At 46.8% G+C, this 20,977-nt stretch overlaps 2 protein-coding genes across 3 annotated transcripts in view; one reads left to right on the top strand and one right to left on the bottom strand.

Annotated features, from left to right (window-relative positions):
* cars2 (cysteinyl-tRNA synthetase 2, mitochondrial) overlaps nt 1-11,379 on the bottom strand; it is a 50,246-nt gene extending 38,867 nt beyond the window's left edge. Inside the window, exons 1-3 of one of the 2 annotated variants that reach the window (XM_055636618.1) lie at nt 11,086-11,173; nt 8,069-8,119; nt 382-456 (exon numbers count right to left, since the gene is read on the bottom strand). Coding sequence is in view for 1 of the 2 variants with exons in the window: in XM_055636617.1 (XP_055492592.1) it covers nt 8,069-8,119; nt 11,086-11,297 (263 nt within the window). In the remaining variant the exon portion in view is untranslated. Of the gene's footprint in view, nt 1-381; nt 457-8,068; nt 8,120-11,085 lie in introns of both variants that reach the window. The other variant, XM_055636617.1, reaches the window with a different exon arrangement.
* A 1,544-nt stretch (nt 11,380-12,923) lies between these two features.
* Nucleotides 12,924-20,294, top strand: ing1 (inhibitor of growth family, member 1). Its single transcript, XM_055636622.1, has 2 exons — nt 12,924-13,576; nt 19,077-20,294. The coding sequence occupies exons 1-2, from the start codon at nt 13,441-13,443 to the stop codon at nt 19,769-19,771; spliced, it is 831 nt and encodes a 276-aa protein (XP_055492597.1). The 5' UTR covers nt 12,924-13,440; the 3' UTR covers nt 19,772-20,294.
* The last annotated feature ends 683 nt before the right edge of the window (nt 20,295-20,977 follow it).

Raw genomic sequence — 20,977 nt, 5'->3', positions numbered from 1 at the left:
AAATCTGCCGCTTTCACTCACTCAATATTTTGGGAAAATACATTATGGTTTAATTTAATGTAAAACTGCTTTAATTTAGTTAATAAATTGTACTGGCTGCATTGCTCCCAAATCATGGGCCACAGAACTCAGATCCCACTGCACAGATTTAAGCACTTGATTCAGGCCAACACTCCAGGGACAGTACAAGGGGAGTGAGACACCAGAGATAGCTCAATCAGCATGTCATATTTCGTTTAAGGTGCATTAACAAGAAAATTAATTTTGTTTGATACCAGCACTGTAGTTGTGAAAGCAACTGTAGTGTGAAAGCAACTTTAAATAAGACTTGGGGCTCCACCTGGAGGACAATAAGACTCTGCACAGTTTGGGCTATCAAACCTTATTCATGCCGCACAAACTTTGAGTCCAAGTTTCCTGCTGATAAACTCGAAGCATAAATACTGCTCTGCACAACTGCAAAACAATTCAAAACTTAGTATCAGTTTGTAACTTGCTACTTGAAATGAGCAAACCTAGTCAAACAGTGCATTCAAAATCCAATTTAAACTGATGGACCTAAAATGTTAACCTTTTCTCACACCAGACAATGGGAATTTCCACCAGCTTATTTCTCACTACACTAAAAGTCAAGGATTACCAACAGACGTAAATATTTAAGAGGGGCAGTGCTGAAGGAATTCTCGAGCTGAAGTGGTAGAGGTGGGTCCTGTTCAGAGTATTCTAAGACACTTAGATACATGGATAGGAAAGATTTGGGAGGATATGGGGCCAGGCATAGGTAGTGTGACCAACTCAGTCAGACAATTTAGTCGGCATAGACATGTTTGGACAAGGGCCCCGTTTCAGTGCTGTACAGCTCTGACTCTTATGATTTTATTTATGAAGAACAGCAAGGCTGCTCTCTCCAATTTCCAATGTCAAAACGAGTGGCCCAGTCTGAATTGTTAAAAGATTTTCTAATCATGAGCAATTTTTAATTATGGGAGTTTGTTATGTCCAACGGTGACTACAGTTCATATTTTTCATCTGCTGTGGAGGACTTTGAGATGAACTACAGTTGTGAAGGACACTATAGAGATTCACATCTTTTGTTTTTCACTCCAATTAATTTTTTCATACAGGAAATAGAAGTTTTACTTTCTGAGATACTTTTAGAGTTCAAGATGCACTACATTTCACACAAGTACACAAGAAAATAGTTGGAATGTGTAGGAAGGAACTGCAGATGCTGGTTTAAACCGAAGATAGACACAAAACGCTGGAGTAACTTCGCCGGACAGGCAGCATCTCTGGAGAGGAATGGGTGACGTTTCGGATTGAGACCCTTCTTCATACTCTTTGTGTTTATTTTCAGAGCAATTAACATTTCCTTCTTCAGACTAGAACCAGGAGAAAGGGAAATGTGGGATATAGATGGTGATGTAGAGAGATATAGAACAAATGAAATAAATATATGCAAAAAAGGAATGATGATAAAGGAAACAGGCCATTGTTAGCTGTTTGCTAGGTGAGAATGAGGAGCTGGTATGACTAGGGTGGGGAGGGATGGAGAGAGAGGGAATGCAGAGGTTACTTGAAGTTGGAGAAATCAATATTCTCCGTCTACGTTTGGTCTCGCCCATGTATAAGAGTCCACATCACGAACAGCGGATACAGTAGATGAGGTTGGAAGAGATGCGAGTGAACTTCTGCCTAGACTGTCGGGGTCCCTGGAGGGAGGAGGTATCGGGTATAGGGACAGGTGTTGCATCTCCTGCAGTTGCAGGTGAAGGTACCTGGGGAGGGGGTGGTTTGAGTGGAAGGGATAAGTTAACCATTTGGGTGGGAAGGGAGTTGAAGACGCAACGATCTCTGCGGAAGGTGGAAAGGGATGGAGATGGGAAGATATGTGGTGGGATCCCGTTGGAGGTGGCGAAAATGTTGGAGGATTATGTATTGCATGCGCGGCTGATGGGAGTGAAAGTTAAGGACTAGAGACAATCTGACCCTGTTGTGACTAGGGAGAGGGGGAGCAAGGGCAGAGCTGCAGGATACGAAGGAGACACGTGTGAGGGCCTCATCTATGATGGAAGATGGGAACCCCTGTTCCCTAAAGAATGAGGGCATCTTGGATGTCCAAAATAGTAATAGGTCATCTGACTCTCAAGCCAAACCCTCCCCTCCCCGCAATCATTCAATATAATCAGAGTCGATCTGTCGTAGGTTTCAAATGCTTCTCTCTGCCACTTCCCCACAGCATTATACTCCTTTGCGTAAATTCCACAACCGCTGACCAAACCAGCCCATTCACTTGGGAGACATTTTCTGTGTAATTTTCAACGTTTTTTGAACATAGGACCTGTGAAAAGTTCTCAATAAATTCACACGGTAATATTGCTTATCAACAATGCAATTCTAGGTTGAATGGCAAGTTTGTGAATATTGTACTGACAAGCAAGTGATTTGTGAATCATTTAATTTACAATTTCTACGTGTAGGGTTAAAGACAGAAAGAGAAGAAAATAGCAGCATTGACCCCGATCTTCCTCAGAAGGAAGATACAAGAGCTTGAAAGCTTGGGTGTCCAGACTACAGAACAGTTTCTTCCACATTGCTATCAAACTCCTAAACCAATCATTTATTTCACAACCCCTTCCAAGAAATGCTGTCACATATTCTATTGTACTTTAAAAAAAAATCTACCTACACTACAATCTGTTGTTTTGCTTTCATCATTGCATTTATTGTTGTACCTATAATTACCATGTATGCTGCTTGCTCTGAGAGCTTCACACAAACAATGGGATTTCATTGTTGTGGTGTAGATTAAAATAAACTCATCTAAATCTAATACACTAAATCTAATACTGGTTTTACCGCCTGCCAACAATAATCAATTCTGTCAAATACGATTAACCATTTAAAAAAAAAGTTACAGCATTTTCATCCCATTCCTGTGTTTTCACAACTTTAAAGTGATGATTACTATGGTGTTTTTTTCTTTCCTTTAATTCCTGAATGGACTCTTACTTTGGTTACTTATAAATACGAGCTTCCACATATTTATTGTTGGGAGCGTTTTTCCAGATGTGGATTTCAAATATGTTTGAAACGTTACACCTGGAAGATATGAGACTCCTCCTTGAAGGCAAATCATAGAAACATAGAAACATAGAAATTAGGTGCAGGAGTAGGCCATTCGGCCCTTCGAGCCTGCACCGCCATTTAATATGATCATGGCTGATCATCCAACTCAGTATCCCGTACCTGCCTTCTCTCCATACCCTCTGATCCCCTTGGCCACAAGGGCCACATCTAACTCCCTCTTAAATATAGCCAACGAACTGGCCTCAACTACCCTCTGTGGCAGAGAGTTCCAGAGATTCACCACTCTCTGTGTGCAAAAAGTTCTCCTCATCTCGGTTTTAAAGGATTTCCCCCTGATCCTTAAGCTGTGACCCCTTGTCCTGGACCTCCCCAACATCGGGAACAATCTTCCTGCATCTAGCCTGTCCAACCCCTTAAGAATTTTGTAAGTTTCTATAAGATCCCCTCTCAATCTCCTAAATTCTAGAGAGTATAAACCAAGTCTATCCAGTCTTTCTTCATAAGACAGTCCTGACATCCCAGGAATCAGTCTGGTGAACCTTCTCTGCACTCCCTCTATGGCAATAATGTCCTTCCTCAGATTTGGAGACCAAAACTGCACGCAATACTCCAGGTGTGGTCTCACCAAGACCCTATACAAACTGCAGTAGAACCTCCCTACTCCTATACTCAAATCCTCTTGCTATGAAAGCCAACATGCCATTCGCTTTCTTTACTGCCTGCTGCACCTGCATGCCTACCTTCAATGACTGGTGTACCATGACACCCAGGTCTCGCTGCATCTCCCCCTTTCCCAATCGGCCACCGTTTAGATAATAATCTGCTTTCCCGTTTTTGCCACCAAAATGGATAACCTCACATTTATCCACATTAAACTGCATCTGCCAAACATTTGCCCACTCACCTAGCCTATCCAAGTCACCTTGCAGTCTCCTAGCATCCTCCTCACACCTAACACTGCCCCCCAGCTTAGTGTCATCCGCAAACTTGGAGATATTGCCTTCAATTCCCTCATCCAGATCATTAATATATATTGTAAATAGCTGGGGTCCCAGTACTGAGCCTTGCGGTACCCCACTAGTCACTGCCTGCCATTGTGAAAAGGACCCGTTTACTCCTACTCTTTGCTTCCTGTTTGCCAGCCAGTTCTCTATCCACATCAATACTGAACCCCCAATGCCATGTGCTTTAAGTTTGTATACTAATCTCTTATGTGGGACCTTGTCGAAAGCCTTCTGGAAGTCCAGATACACCACATCCACTGGTTCTCCCCTATCCACGCTACTAGTTACATCCTCGAAAAATTCTATAAGATTCGTCAGACATGATTTACCTTTCGTAAATCCATGCTGACTTTGTCCAATGATTTCACCACTTTCCAAATGTGCTGCTATCCCATCTTTAATAACTGACTCTAGCAGTTTCCCCACTACCGATGTTAGGCTAACTGGTCTGTAATTCCCCGTTTTCTCTCTCCTTCCCTTCTTAAAAAGTGGGGTTACGTTTGCTACCCGCCAATCCTCTGGAACTACTCCAGAATCTAAGGAGTTTTGAAAGATTATTACTAATGCATCCACTATTTCTGGAGCTACTTCCTTAAGTACTCTGGGATGCAGCCTATCTGGCCCTGGGGATTTATCAGCCTTTAATCCATTCAATTTACCCAACACCACTTCCCGACTAACCTGGATTTCACTCAATTCCTCCACCTCCTTTGACCCGCGGGCCCCTGCTATTTCCGGCAGATCATTTATGTCTTCCTTAGTGAAGACGGAACCAAAGTAGTTATTCAATTGGTCCGCCATATCCTGGTTCCCCATGATCAACTCACCTGTTTCTGACTGCAAGGGACCTACATTTGTTTTAACTAATCTCTTTCTTTTCACATATCTATAAAAACTTTTGCAGTCAGTTTTTATGTTCCCTGCCAGTTTTTCTTTCATAATCCATTTTTCCTTTCCTAATTAAGCCCTTCGTCCTCCTCTGCTGGTCTCTGAATTTCTCCCAGTCCTCCGGTATGCTGCTTTTTCTGGCTAGTTTGTACGCATCATCCTTTGCATTGATACTATCCCTGATTTGCCTTGTTATCCATGGATGCCCTACCTTGCCTGATTTATTCTTTTGCCAAACTGGGATGAACAATTTTTGTAGTTCATCCATGCAGTCTTTAAATGCCTTCCATTGCATATCCACCGTCAACCCTTTTAGAATTAATTGCCAGTCAATCTTGGCCAATTCACGTCTCATACCCTCAAAGTTACCTTTCTTTAAGTTCAAAACCATTGTTTCTGAATTAACAATGTCACTCTCCATCCTAATGAAGAACTCAACCATATTATGGTCACTCTTGCCCAAGGGGCCACGCACAACAAGACTACTAACTAACCCTTCCTCATTACTCAATACCCAGTCTAAAATAGCCAGCTCTCTCGTTGGTTCCTCTACATGTTGGTTTAGATAACTATCCCGCATACATTCCAAGAAATCCTCTTCCTCAGCACCCCTGCCAGTTTGATTCACCCAATCTATATGTAGATTGAAGTCACCCATTATAACTGCTTTGCCTTTGTCGCAAGCATTTCTAATTTCCTGTTTGATACCATCTCCAACTTCACTACTACTGTTAGGTGGCCTGTACACAACACCCACCAGCGTTTTCTGCCCCTTATTGTTTCGCAGCTCTACCCATACCGATTCCACATCCTCCAAACTAATGTCCTTCCTTTCCATTGCGTTAATCTCCTCTCTAACCAGCAACAATACCCCACCTCCTTTTCCTTTCTCTCTATCCCTCCTGAATATTGAATATCCCTGGATGTTCAGCTCCCAGCCTTGGTCACCCTGGAGCCATGTCTCCGTGATCCCAACTATATCATAATCATTAATGGCTATCTGCACGTTCAACTCATCCACCTTATTACGAATACTCCTTGCATTGAGACACAAAGCCTTCAGGCTTGTTTTTACAACGCTCTTACCCCTTATACAATTATGCTGAAAAGTGGCCCTTTTTGATTTTTGCCCTGGTTTTGTCTGCCTGCCACTTTTACTTTTCACCTTGCTACCTATTGCTTCTACCTTCATTTTACACCCCCCTGCCCCTCTGCTCTTGTACCCATCCCCCTGCCACATTAGTTTAAATCCTCCCCGACAGCAGTAGCAAACACCCCCCCAAGGACATTGGTTCCATTCCAGCCCAGGTGCAGACCGTCCTGTTTGTACTGGTCCCACCTCCCCCAGAACTGGTTCCAATGCCCTAAAAATTTGAATCCCTCCCCCTTGCACCATTTTTCAAGCCACGTATTCATCTGCAATATCCTCCTATTTCTGCTCTGACTGGCCCGTGGTACTGGTAGTAATCCAGAGATTATTACCTTTGAGGTCCTACTTTTAAGCTTATCTCCTAGCTCCCTAAATTCATCCTGTAGGACCTCATCCCTTTTTTTACCTATATCGTTGGTGCCAATATGCACCACGACAACTGGCTGTTCACCCTCCCCCTCCAGAATGTTCTGCAGCCGTTCAGTGACATCCCTGACCCTTGCACCAGGGAGGCAACATACCATCCTGGAGTCTCTTTTGCGGCCGCAGAAATCAGACTACTTCCAAAAGACGTGGTCTGCATTTATCGACTTACTACAAGTATAAGGTGCAACAGTACTTTAAAAAAGAAATGGTGTCAGGATCTGGTAAGGGGGGGGATGAAAAATACGAAGTTGGTATATCCCTTTTTGCGCGGTTTTCATAATAGAGCTTGTGATCATCAAAGACCCCTCCCACCCCAACCATGGACTGTTTGCCCTCCTCCCATCAGGGAGGCGGTACAGGAGCCTCAGGTCTCGTACTAGTAGGATGAGGAACAGCTTCTACAACAACACTATCACATTGCTGAACTCGGAGTCCCGCCGATAGATTTATCCAGTCTCTCCGTCAACATTGTTTGCTTATTCTGTATTTTTATTTCTATATTGCACTATTACTACGGACTGACGCTAAACTGCATTTCGTTGTACCCATACTTGTATTTGTGCAATGACATTAAAGTTGAATTGAATAGTGTTTCTTTTTCTTTCTTTCCTTTAGCCTATTTCTTACCTTTCTTCTCTAACTATTGGTTTAATGGGTTTTTCTTTTTGATCACTCTTTCACTAACATAACTCTCTCTCACTTTCTTTACATTTATCTTTCCTTAAAGCTTAGAAAATGAAGGGGTACAATAAATGTAATAAGATTTATGTGGCTTGTACTACTGTAACTTACTGTACTTCTAATAAATAAAAATATTTTAAAATAAATAAATACGAGCTTGTTCTTCTCAATGGAAAAGGCTTTCATCTGGGATCAGCTGAGGGAAAACTCTAAATTTCAGAAAACAGAGAACATGAACAGGCAATGTCTCAGGTCAGGAGCCTTCTTCCACAATCAGTCTGAAGAAGGGTCCCGACCCGAAACGTCAGCTATCCACGTTCTCCAGAGATGTTGCCCGACCTGTTGAGTTACCCCAGAATTTTGTGTCCTTTTGGGTAAACCAGCATCTGCAAACCTTTGTTTCAAAATTTCAGAATAAGTTGGACATTTTGAAGAAAGCAGGGATAAATGATGAACCAGGGTATGTCCTATAATCTGTAAACCTGAGCAACAGCTCCTCATTTTTTCCCCCCGGAGGTTTGTCAGTAATCCAGATTTAATTTACAATTCAACAATTTCAGATTATTCAATTTCACCATTCCCACTTACACCACTTCCAGACCAATTTTCAGTTTCCAGAGCTGCTTACGACTATCATTTAGACCTCCATCTCCTGCCTCCTATTCCATCACTGGCCTTTCCCTTTGCCCCAGACACGTTATTTCAGAGCTCCAGCACGTACACTGCTTAATTTTGAGCCTGAATCTCCGACTACCTGGTTTATACTTTATAGATTTCTCAAAGGAATAATTTGAATTTCCACAATAAGCTGTCTTTTTTTTTTGTTTACCTTGCGTGTCCAATGTGAGCATGGTCATAGACTGTCGGCCCACAGCTATACCTGTCAAAAAACCCACAATAAGACCATTTCCAAAACAGCAGAAGCCAAATATTATTTCAAGCACAAACTTCAAAAAGAGACTTACAATTTACATGCATGAACATTATCACGTTTAACATTTCTTTTGATGATCATTTCCAACTAATGTAGGGGGAGGCATGGGACCATCAGGGGCATTAATGGAAGGGTATAAGCACTGAAGGAAGGCACCACTGGCAGGGGGCAGAGGAATTGCTCTATTGGCAGGAGGGGATGTGCAGGGAGGGGTTGTCCTAGAGGCAAGGGCCAATGTAGGGAAAAAAATCCTTGGGAGCATGCCATAATTCCAGGGCTAGTGTGCGCCACCATTCATCAACATCACAACTCACAACTGACCTTTTAGCTCAGCTCGTTGTCTTGCACTATCCATGTATCCCCTAATATCCAAAAATCTGTCATTCTCTACTTTGAATTAAAACTATGGCTAATCCTCCACAGCTCTCCTTGGGAGAAAAATTCAGATAATTTACTATAGAGCAAAGAACTGCCTCTGCATCATAGTCCTAATTGTACACTGCCCAGTTCTGGGCTCTCCAGCAAGGGGATACATCTGCCTTACACACAGCCTATCAAGAACTTTGTAAGTTTCAGTAAGATCACCTCTCATTTTAAATTCAACTCAATCTCTCCCCATAGAACAAACATGACACTCCTGGAATTAATCTCATAAATTTTTGTTACTCTCTCTTTGACAAGTATATCTTTCGGGTAAGGGAACCAAAACTTGCCCTATAATTACTATAATAAAAGAATCTTTCATTCCAGACCACTAGCCTTTCTAATTGCTTACTTTGTCTGCACGTTAGCTATGCACCTTTTATACATGGACATCTTGGCCCCTGTGCATATCAATATTTCCAAAACTTCCATGTTCAAAAGCTTTTTTGTTTGCACAAAGTTTGATGTCCTTACAATTTTCCACATTATTTTCTATCACCTGCCTTCTGTATACTTCCTTGAAGCCATTTCACATTCTCCTCACTCCTTGCAATCCTACCTGGTTTATCAGCAAACTTGGAGATATTGTCATCATAAGATCGTAAGTGATAGGAGCAGAAATAGGCCATTCGACCCTTCAAGTCTACACTGCCATGCAATCCCTAATCTATCTCTCCCTCCCGACTCCATTCTCCTGCCTTCTCCCCATAACCTCTGACACCTGCATCACCTGCTTCCTCAGCCAAAATGTTGATGCAGATTCAGAGTAGCTTTAGCCAACCATTGTCCCTTGCAGTACCCCACTAGTCACAGCCTAGCCTACCATGCTGGAAAAGGCAGTTTCTTCCTACTCTTTGTTTTCTGTTAACCAATTTTCAATCCATACCACCTATTTCACACACTCCAACCTTCTTTACCAATTGCTTATGTGGTACATTATCCAGAGCCTTCTGAAATGTAAACACATCGTATACCTGGTTGCCAATAACCTACTCTGCACCAGACAGGCAGTACAGATGGATATAGGCGAAGCTACCCAAAATGCCTTCTCGGCTATTTAATAAAGTCATGGCTGATCCAGCCTTTTGATCCTACAACACTTTCCTTTTCTCTCCCCTTATCTTCCACCTTGAATTTATTCAATGGCTTCACTTGCACAAGAACAATCATTTGGAGTAATGAGTTACAAAGATGTGGGACTGTCAAAAAATAGTGCAATTTCTTCTTTATTTTAAAAACTGCATTTAGTTACAAACACTCTGACTCGACATGTGTATTGGCATGTCGCTCACAAACCTTGATGGTTCAATAACATCTCTATTTTTTCTAAACTCCAGCAGGTATAACCAACCTCTCTTGAAAAGCCAAAACGTTCATCTCTGTAATTAACCCAGGAACGTTGTCTGTTTTGCCTCCAACACAAGCACATCCTTCCTTAAATAAGGTGACCATAACTGCACACTATATACCGGATGCTGTCTGATCAGCAATCCCAAATGTTCAAAGCTTCCTTACTTGCATGCTCCAGAATTCTCAACGTCCCACAATTTACTTACAATATTTAAATAGCAATTTGTTTTCTTCATTCTTCCCCCGCATTATCCAACACCTGCCAACTTTATTCCCACTCACTTAAACTCACTATTCTATTTAGGATCAATAGCCGGGGGAGCGCTGATCCGCGCCGTGTGGGGGTAGGGGAACAGAGAGAGGAGGGAGAGAGAGGTAGAGGGGGGTAGTGCGAGGGAGGAGAAAGAGCGAGGGAGAGGGGAGGAGAGAGAGGGGGGGAGAGAGAGAAGGGGGAGGGAGAAGGGGGGGAGAGGGGGGGGGAAAGAGGAGAGGAGGGGGGAGAAAGAGGAGAGAAGGGGGAAGAGAAGAGGAGAGAGGGGGGGGAGAGAGGGGGGAGAAGGAGAGAGAGGAGAGGAGGGGAGAGAGAGGAGAGTGATGGGTGGGGGGGGGAGAGGTGGAGGGGGGAGAGAGGGGCGGAGAGAGGGGGGGGAGAGAGGAGGAGGGAGAGGGGGGGAGGGGGGGGGAGAGAGGGGGGAGGGGGGAGGGTGGGGGGGTGGAGAGGGGGGGTTGGGAGGGGAGGGGGGGGGGGAGAGGGGAGAGGGTGGGGGGAGGGGGGGGGGAGAGAGGGGAGGGAGAGAGGGGGGGGGGGAGGGAGAGGGGGGAGCGGGGAGGGGGAGGGGGGAGAGAGGGGGGGGGGGAGTGGGGGGGGGGGGGGGGGGAGGGGGGGGGGGGGGGGAGAGAGGGGGGGGGGGGGAGGAGGGGGTGGGGGGGGGGGGGGGGGGGGGGGGGGGGAGGGAGGGGGGGGGGGGGGGGAGAGGGGGAGGGGGGGAGAGAGAGGGGGGGGGGGGGAAGAGGGGGGGGGGGGGGAGGGAAGAGGGGTGGGGATCAAAGATACCAGCTCCTCTAGTATCTTTGGTGAGGGTCGCCGCGCTGTGGGAGGGCCCGGGGAAGAGGATGAGGGAGCGCCGCGCCACCGGTACCAGGAGGCGATGGCAGGCGCGGCCAGGACCAGCGGCTGCTTGCTCCGTGACCGGGCGTTGTAGACTCGCAAGACGGCCCCCTGATCGTTCTCGGCTCCGCCACTGTCGCTGGGCCGCTCCGAGCACAGGCCTCGGGCTTGCTCCCCGCTCGCCGGGGCCAACAGGCGCCGTAGCCCGGCTACATTACGCCAGCGGCCTAGCAGTCGGCTCATGTCACAGCAAACGGAGGAGGCCGCAGGCCGAGCGAGCGCACACACACACCGGTCGCCCCAACCCCAACCTTCCGGAAATGGGCGTCCTGCACCGCCCCCTGTCAACCCGCCTGATACACACACACACACAAAATGCTGCAGTAACTCAGCGGGACAGGCAGCATCTCTGCAGAGAAACAAAGGGTGACACTTCAGTCCGAGACCCTTCTTTAGAGTGAGAATGAGAGTCAGAGAAGAAGGAGATAGAGAAGGGTAAGGTGTGAAGAAGGGTCTCGACCCGAAACGTCACCCATTCCTTCTCTCCAGAGATGCCGCCTGTCCCGCCGAGTTACTCCAGCATGTTGTGTCTATCTTCGGTGTAAACCAGCATCTGCAGTTCCTTCCTGCACAGGCGACAGACACATCCGTACTCGGGGATGGGGTTCGTCGGGGACAGTCGCTGGGGATGCACTCGAACGATAACCATTTCACAGAATGCACCATTGTGTCCTCGGGTAGAATAGATGCAAATTGCTGGAGTACTCAGCGGGACATCTCTGGGAAAAAAAGGAATGGGTGACGTTTTGGGTCGACTTCTTCAGACCCGAAACGCCACCCACCCCTACTCTCCAGAGATTCGGTCTGGTCCGCTGAATTACTCCAGCATTTTCGTGTCTATCTTCGGTCTAAACCAGCATGTCAAGTCAAGTCAAGTTTATTCGTCACGTACACATTCGAGATGTGCAGTGAAATGAAAAGTGGCAATGCTCGCGGACTTTGTGCAAAAAGACAAACAAACAAAGATACTATAAACACAATCATAAACACACACATATTCGTATTACATATTACATCTGCAGTTTCTTCCCACACATTGTGTCTTAGGAAACACAATCACGGGAGCAACAGATCGGCAAAACGCAGTCTCTTGCCCAGAGTAGGGTCGAGAACCAAATGACATTGCTTTAATAGGAACTTGAGTGTTAACTTTATTAATGGTGGGTGTATGGAACGAGCTGCCGGAGGAGGTCGTGGAGGCAGGGACTATCGCAACATTTAAGAAACATTTGGGCACGTACATGGATAGGACGGGTTTAGAGGGATATGCCATGGGCCAAACGCAGGCAGGTGGACTAGGTTAGATGGGGCGTGTTGCCCCCGGTGTCGGCAGGTTTCCACGCTGTATGACTCTAAATCATTTCAAATCCGAGCAACAAGTTGCCCTGTAGCAACTTCACATGCGCAGGCAAAGTGAAGCTCAATTGCAGCAAGTGACCTTTCAATCGCGGGTCTGTGCCCGCAAAATTTAAATGTGGTCCCGCTCCTGCCCGCAGCCCGCTGGGACTTGTAGTCTATCCCGCGTTGGCTGCAGGGATGTAGTGAATCAGATGACTGCAACTCCCAGACGCCATTGCGGCAATACATGCGCATTCCACATCGCTGGCAGCGACGGCAGATGGGCGGGCTGGAGGTGGCTGCAGCTCCCGCCTCCCGGCGCCGCCCATTGGTCAACGCCATGCCAGTGATGGGCAACGGGGCACGTTATAGGGTGAACCATGATCCCGATCACGGACTAAATTAGCTTTCCTTGAGCAAAGCGTCGGTGGAAACAAGCGCAAACATATATATGCAGCATCTTAGCACGCATGCAATTTTAATACAACGTTGTGGATATGTTATGGAAGCTAAAGTAAAAATAAAGAAGGGAAGGCGAATGTCAGACGGACGGGCGCGAGCGGCGGCGGCGGCTACCCGCCGACGTCACAATGCTATGCAAATGAGCAGCGCCGGTGCGCATGCGTGCTGTCCTCCCGAGTGTTTCCCAAGTGTTTCAAACTGGGTTCGCTGTTTCCACGTTGGATTCAAAGCCCCGGGATTGGGATCGGACTGTGCAAGGGTGGAGGGGGCACTGAGGGCAAAGAGGCTGTGCCCACACGGCAGTGTAAAAGGAAAGACCTTTCCAATCCACGCTTCCCTCTTTCTGTCTCCGCTGTGCCTTTTCAAAATTGGTTGTTTATTTTTTCCGTAAAAGAGAAAGGCGGAGTGAGCGAGAGTGAGGGGCTGAGGCTTGCATAGACCGAGTGAGTGAGCGAGTGTGGCCCAAGGAAAGTCCGCCTGCTCCCCACCCCTTCTGCCCCAACAAATAACAAATGTAGCTTGCAAGATGCTGAGTCCTGCGAACGGGGAGCAGCTGCACGCTGTGAACTATGTGGAGGACTATCTGGATTCAATCGAGTCTCTGCCTTTCGATCTCCAGAGGAACGTTTCTCTGATGAGGGAAATCGATGCTAAATACCAAGGTAAGAACTGGGGTACGAGCCCGACCCCCACCAAGCTGCTGCAGCACTGGGGCGGGCCGAACAAAAGAGCCGTTCCAGCACTCAGCCATTTTGGCAGAAAGAGGAATAAATGTCCGACAGTCAGCGACGCAGAGGAGTAGTGAAGAGGCAGACCGGTCCGGGGTTTGGGAGCCGGGCAGCGAGCGTGGTGGGGGAAGAAACGAAAGGGCCGTCAGTTCTCAGCTTCGGATCTCATGCCCGCCCTCTTTCCCTCCGTCAGTGAGTCTCTTTAACGGGGCTGTATGAGTGTCGGCGGGTGGCGATCGCACACTCTCCCCGACTTAGCGCTGACATCCAGACCCTCGGCCGGCGACGAGACGGCTGCTTCGTGGCGAAGGGGGCCCTTCGGAGGAAAGGGGGCGGGTGTGTGCGGAAGTTGCGGGTAACGGGACGGCGGAGGGTAGCTTGGCAGCTGGATGTGTGTCGAACCAGAGAGCGCTACACAGACACCGCTTGCTCCGAGCGGCGCCGCCGCGCTCAGAAGCCGCCGTGCTGCGGCCTTACTTATAGCACCCTGTCTCATTAACATAGACCCACCTCCTCCGTGCTCATTGGCTGCCGCCGGTTTCCTTGTTGGCTGCTGCCCGTCTCCTAATAGGCGGACTGAGCTGGCAATCAGTGCGGGGGCGGGATTAGTAGTAGGACGCTACTTTGCGTTGTTGGCTGTCAGTCACTCAGTCATGGGGGCGGGACCTCTTAGGCTGCCAGTCGCGCACTGGAAAGGCGGATCAGGACAGTGGGCGGTCCCGGGTGTTCTGATTGGGCGTTCTGCGTGCCAATCACTAGAAGGGGCTGGGTCGACGCACGTATGCTAATCAGGTGCCCCGCGGTGAGAGCTGACGCACGACGTCGCCGCTGTGGTGCGTCCCCCCGACGGGGATTGGTGGACGAACCTGTCAATCGAGGCGGTGGGCGGGCACTCGCCGGGGATGCCGCTTGTTCTCCATTTTAGGTCCTTTCACTGAGCTGTTTGTACTCGGCTCCTTCTCTGGCTCTTGCTACCCTGGACTGGCTCTGCAACGGTGCGGCTGCAACAGCTCAGGCATTTGAAACTGCGCTCCGGGGAAAGTGGGGAGGGGGGGCCCCGGTATTTGTCAAAAACGTAGAGAGGAGGCGAGAGTGATCTAACATATAATACAAACTGAACACCCGGGAAGGGAAGAGGAATGGCAAAAAGTAAACGTTGCTCCATTGGGAGCCATTCAAAATAATTAAAATTGGGGACTAGAGAAATGGCAGAGATTGCAAATTATTTTGGAAGGAGTTAATGGTAGTTGAGACCAATAATTCCTACTTAAGACAAACACAAAATACTGGAGTAACAGTGGGACAGGCAGCATCTCTGGAGAGAAGGAATGGGTGACGTTTCAGGTCGAGACCCTCTTCAGAATGCTGGAGTAGCTCTTCTACTGAAGTTACTCCAGCATTTTCTGTCTATTCTCGATTTAAACCAGCATCTGCAGTTCTTTTCTACACATACCTAGTCAAGGGATTATAGTCACATTCAAGTCAAGTCACATTTATTTATATAGCACATTTAAAAAAACAACTCTCGTTGGCCAAAGTGCTTTACATTTGTTATAAGAATAGCACAACAAAACAGACTACAAACATATATACATGTAGCCCTCACTCAGAGGACGTCAGGAAAAGCTTGGGAGTATAGATGAGTCTTGAATTATAGGGATGGAGGACCTTAGAACTTGCCTCTATCGCAGAGGGAAAAGTACTATCCAAACGAATGGAGCTACATAAATTGGTCACAGCACCAGATGAGAATGGGGTTCATATATTGGCACAGATGAGGAAATGGCTAACCTAAGAGGAAAAGTAGCATCCTGGGGTCTTAAAGGAAATCCATCAAAATTCCCTACACTCTAGAGAGATCCCAGAGGATCAGAAAATGTGACATTTGGTAAAGGAGGGAGACAAAGAAAGAAACGATAGATTGTCGCTTGACTCCTGTCCCTGGCAAAATGCTGGAGTCTTTCATTAAGGTTGTGATAACAGGCAGTTTATAAAGTAATCTGGCAAAAGCTGGGATGAAAGGGAAGCTCTGTGCAACAAATTTGCTGGTGTTCTTTGAGGATGTAACAATCATGGTGTGTAAAGGGGAACAGGTGGGTGTAGTGTTTTGAATTTCCAGAAAGCATTTGATATGGTGCTACAAAAATCGGTTCGTGCACCAGATAGGAATGTGTTGGGGTTAATATATTGACACAGATGTGGAAGTGGCAAATCCAACAGGATAAATAAATTATAAATGGCAATCAAGTAGACCATAAGAATCAGTGCTACAATTATTTAGAATAATCATTAATCTCTTGCATTAAGGGACCAAGCCCATTGTGGGTAAATTTGATTGTACAAATACAGGTGAATTGGCAAGTTGTGAAGAGGGCATAACTTGTAAAAAGGATATGGGACAGGTGGAATATAATGTGGGAAATGTGAAGTCCTCCACTTTGGAAGGAAGAATGAAAAATGAAACAGAACAAGACTGCAAAAGTTGCAGAATGAAGGAACTATGCAGGTACAGCAGATAATTATTGAAGGTTATTAGAATAGAGTGGTTTTGATTCTGTTTCATTGGATACAGGCCATGCATTGTGTACACTAAGTCGTTGTTATTTGTGAGAAATAGAGGCATAGTCTTCCCTTAGATAGGAAAAAAACATGTGAGGCACCATGGCAATGATTGCAGTGACATTCGTCGCTTAATCTTTCACAGATATTACAACTGGTGTGTAAGTGTCGTCCTGTCAAAGCATCACACTCACACTGCAGCCCTAACTCATTTCTGACTTTTGAGATACAGCATGGTAACAAGCCTGTTTGGCCCACCGAGTCCACGCCGACCATCGATCACCCTTTCACACTAGTTCTAGAAGACCAAGGAGCTCATTGTAGACTTCAGGAAGTCCAGAGGCGGCACGCACACCCCCATCCACATTAACGGGACGGAGGTGGAACCTGTTTCTAGCTCCAGGTTCCTGGGAGTCAACATCTCCGATGACCTCTCTTGGACCCACAATACCTCTACTCTGATCAAGAAGGCTCATCAGCGTCTCTTCTTCCTGAGGAGACTGAAGAAGGTCCATCTGTCTCCTCAGATCCTGGTGAACTTCTACCGCTGCACCATCGAGAGCATCCTTACCAACTGCATCACAGTATGGTATGGCAACTGCTCTGTCTCCGACCGGAAGGCATTGCATGGTTTTGGTGGTGAAAATGCCCAACGCCATCACCGGTTCCACTAAGTCCTCCATTGAGTCTGTCCAAAATAAGCGCTGTCTGCGGAGGGCGCTCAGCATCGCCAAGGACTGCTATCACCCAACCATGGCAATGTTTACCCCTCCTACATCCGGGAGCGCTACAGGTCTTCCGTTGCCGAACCAGCAGGTCGAGCAACTGGTTCTTTCCGTGGCGTCCTCGTACTGTCTAAGCATCACACTACCCCACCCTGGTGACTGCCAATCACCATGCCCCCGTCACTTATTATTTATTTTTTATTCTAATCGTTTGCTATGTCGCTCTTCAAGGGAGATGCTAAATGCATTTCGTTGTCTCTGTACTGTACACTGATAATGACAATTAAAATTGAATCTGAATCTATCTTATCCCACTTTCGCATCCACTCCCTGCCTACTCGTGGCAGTTTAAAGAGGCCAATACATCTACAAAACCACAGGTCTGGGATGTGGGAGGAAACCGGAGCAGCTGGTTCGGAGTTTGTAGTTCCTCTTGCCAGCTCCAGCCGCACACTGGTCCATACTCACAGTAAATGCTGGAAATACTCCGCAGGTCAGGTAGCATCTGTGGAGAAATAAACTATTAACGTTTCGGATTGAAGTTTTGTCAGGAGATTCTGATGAAGGAAGTCAGACATGAAACTTCTCTCTTCCCAGATGCTGCCTGACCTGCTGAGTTTCCAGCATGTTCTGCTTTTGTTTCAGATTTCCAGCATCTGCAGTTTTTGAGAATAATTTCCACACTCTCAGTACCTCACGGGTCCATGGACCTGTGAATGGTAAGTCCCTGGATTTTGATCATTTGAGGACATTTTGATCTCCCCATTTAAGGAATTATGAATAATATACAAAAGCACAGGGTGTTCTGGAATAACTCAGTGGGTCAGCAGTATTGCTGGAGAACATGAATTCTGAAGAAGTGTTTCGGCCTGAAATGTCGCCTATTTCCTTCGCTCCATAGATGCTGCTGCACCCGCTGAGTTTCTCCAGCATGTTTGTGTACCTTTGCTGGAGAACATGGATAGGTGTCGTTTTGGGTCAGGACCCTTCATGGTTGCTGGGTGATTCTTGGGACGAAGAGGTTGGGGTAGGAAGACAGGTTGTGGCTGCATTCATTGGTGAGAAGACTCTGGGGAGGACTGACAAGGTGAATGCTGAGGGGATGCTCCCTTTTGTGGAGTATTGGGGACTGAAGATGCATGGTTTCAGAATCATTTAAGTTGAAGAAAGAGACGAGGATTGGTTGGGAATCTTTGGGACTTTCTCCCAGAGAGAGCTCTAGAGTAGGAATAAATTCCAGTCAGAGAATGCTGGATATTTTAACTACAGGGGAGTAGTGGGATACTAGGAGAGAGGGGAGTGATGGAGCTGAGAACAGAGCAGCCATAGGCTTGCCCAACAGTCTAACTGTGGAAGGGGCAGTGCTTCTTCTTATCGAGTCCACACACAAGATTAGAAATTGTTCACCCAGAGTTGAGCACACTTCTCAGCATCTGCATACAATGGTGTCTGTCTTGTGCTTCTTGTACATGCTGGTGGAAAGTATGGTGAAAACAGGGCCGCGACGTGAACACTCTTTCCTTGACCACGGGGCGGTGCCGAGGGAGTGCAGCACTGTGTAAGGGGCAGAGCTGAGGGAACATTAAAATGTGGTTGGAGGGAACATTGCATTGTGAGGGATGTTGCATTGTGAGTGATCGAGGCATTAATTGAGGTTGCATCCACTGAGAGATCCCATACCTTTTTTTTTGTTCTCGTCTGGGGCAATACTTATCATTCAAGCAATATTTGTGGTTCAGAGAGTCTGGTTATTGTACTGCTGTTTCTTTTCAGTTAAGTTTATTGTCACACGTACCGAGGTACAGTGAAAAGCTTTTCTTGTGTGCTATCCAGTCAGCAGAAAGATGATACATGATAACAATCGAGCCATTTACAGTGTAAAGATACGACAAGGGAATAGGAGTTTAAGAAGATCATATTTAAAGTAAGAAATGTTGCTGAAGGAATAGAGATTTAAGAGCATGGACTGATTATAATATGTCATTGGAGATCTGCTTCTGTGGCTAGCATGCAAATAGTCACCTGTGTTGGGCACCATATTGGAAGCACATAAAGGGGGCTTGCTGTGTGCACCTTGGGGGCTGTGTTGGCTGATAAATCGACTGTGGAAGGGTGATGGCTGTGTATAATGCAGGTCTCTGTCTCTGCAGACATCCTGAAGGAGCTGGATGAGTACTACGAGAAGCACAAGCGGGAGACGGACGTGGTGCAGCGGCGGCGGATCCTGCACTACATCCAGCGAGGTCTGATCCGCAGCCAGGAGCTGGGCGACGAGAAGATCCAGATAGTCAACCAGATGGTGGAGCAGGTGGAGAACCGGAGCCGGCAGGTAGAGGGCCACGTTGAGCTCTTCGAAAACTGCACCGACACCAACGATGCCAATGGCAAGACGTCGGTGGACAGGTCCAGGAACGAGGGGGCGGCACCCGTGGAGAAAGCCTGCGCCAAGAGGTCCAGGAGACAGCGCAACAATGAGAACCGGGAGAACACCTCCAGCAACCATGACCACGAGGAGAGCAGCGCCGGGATGCCCAAGGAGAAGAAAGCTAAGACATCCAAGAAGAAGAAGAGGTCCAAAGCCAAGGCGGAGAGGGAAGCCTCTCCCGCTGACCTCCCCATCGACCCCAACGAGCCCACTTACTGCTTGTGCAACCAGGTCTCGTACGGGGAGATGATTGGGTGTGACAATGATGAGTGTCCCATCGAATGGTTCCACTTCTCCTGTGTGAGTCTCCACCACAAGCCCAAGGGCAAATGGTACTGTCCCAAATGCCGGGGTGAGAATGAGAAAACTATGGACAAGGCACTGGAGAAATCCAAAAAGGAACGGGCTTACACCAGATAGTTTCTGTCGCAACGCCTACTCTGTACAGCAGCAAATTCCCGTGTATTTATTACTGAAGTGATTGCCTCTATGGGCAACAGGATGGTTGGAGTGTATTTTAACAAAGGCATTTGTTCTGCAGACCAGTTTATAGTTTTGTTTTTCAAGTAACGGTGAAGACTAAAAGAGCCCAGGTTTCCAAGTCTCATGTCTGGTGCCTGGACTCGTTTTTGTTTTGTAAGGAAAAAAAACACTTTCTTGAGAAAATTGTAAAAATGTCAATTGTCGTTTCATTTTTTTAAATACTTCTTCTCCATCTGGACAAAAACAATAAAGAAGTGGGAATGGTTTTATTGAAATATTTATCAGAAATAGCTGCCTTTTTAGTTGCTCAGAGGTTGTATAAATGTACAGGTAGGAACTTTACATGTATAGTGTATGATTCACCAGTATAGCGGTTTAACCAGATTGTAAGAAATTATTTTATTGTTACTTGTTTAACAGAAACCTGTACAGCTGTGATATATAAAGGAAGAATGAAGGAGCTGCCCAGTGATGCGTGTGTAATTTGTGTCTCATTCCAGTCGCCGTATTCTTCACCCCACGCTTTTCCTCACCAGTAGTCTGGGCCACTGCCCGATCTGTTTCTTTATTTTACACTTTACAGATACAGAGCAGAAACAGGCCGTTCGCACCGACCGTTGATCATCCCTGTACACTAGCACTATCCTGCACACTAGGGACAATTTACATTTTTTACCAAAACCAATTAACCTACAAGCCTGCACATCGCTGGAGTGTGCAAGGAAATCGGAGCACCCGGAGAAAACTCATGCAGCCACAGAGAGAACATGCAAACTCCGTACAGACAGCACCGAACCCGGGATCGAACCCGGGCCTCTGACGCTGTGAGGCAGCAACTTTACCGCTGCGTCACCGTGCCGCATGATCTCTGTCTGCTCGTGTTTTCTCTGCAGTCTGCACATGCAGATGGAAACACGCTGCTCTTCGCCTGAGCAAGTGAGCAGTTGGATTCTCAGCAAAGATTAGGAGAAATTCAGACACCTTTGAGTTTTGGGAGATATATACTGTGTGCATGTGTGGCTGTGCAGATGTAATAGTGTTTGTGTGTGGCTGAGCATCTGGCTGCATGCATGTATGTGCGTAGATGCATGCATGATTGTGCAGCTGCATGCATGTGCTGTATACGTGTAGCTGCGTGCATGA

The sequence above is a fragment of the Leucoraja erinacea genome, chromosome 6 (genome assembly GCF_028641065.1).
Source record: "Leucoraja erinacea ecotype New England chromosome 6, Leri_hhj_1, whole genome shotgun sequence".
NCBI classification, from domain to species: Eukaryota; Metazoa; Chordata; class Chondrichthyes; order Rajiformes; family Rajidae; genus Leucoraja; species Leucoraja erinaceus.
Note: the sequence above shows the minus strand (reverse complement) of the source record. Positions and strands in the feature narration are given on the sequence as shown.

What these genes read in the sequence shown, in the direction of transcription:
- ing1 (XM_055636622.1), top strand. Translation starts at nt 13,441, where the DNA reads ATGCTGAGTCCTGCGAACGGGGAGCAGCTGCACGCTGTGAACTATGTG. An exon ending in AATCGATGCTAAATACCAAG is followed by an intron (nt 13,577 to 19,076) that starts GTAAGAACTGGG and finishes CTGTCTCTGCAG; the next exon opens with ACATCCTGAAGGAGCTGGAT.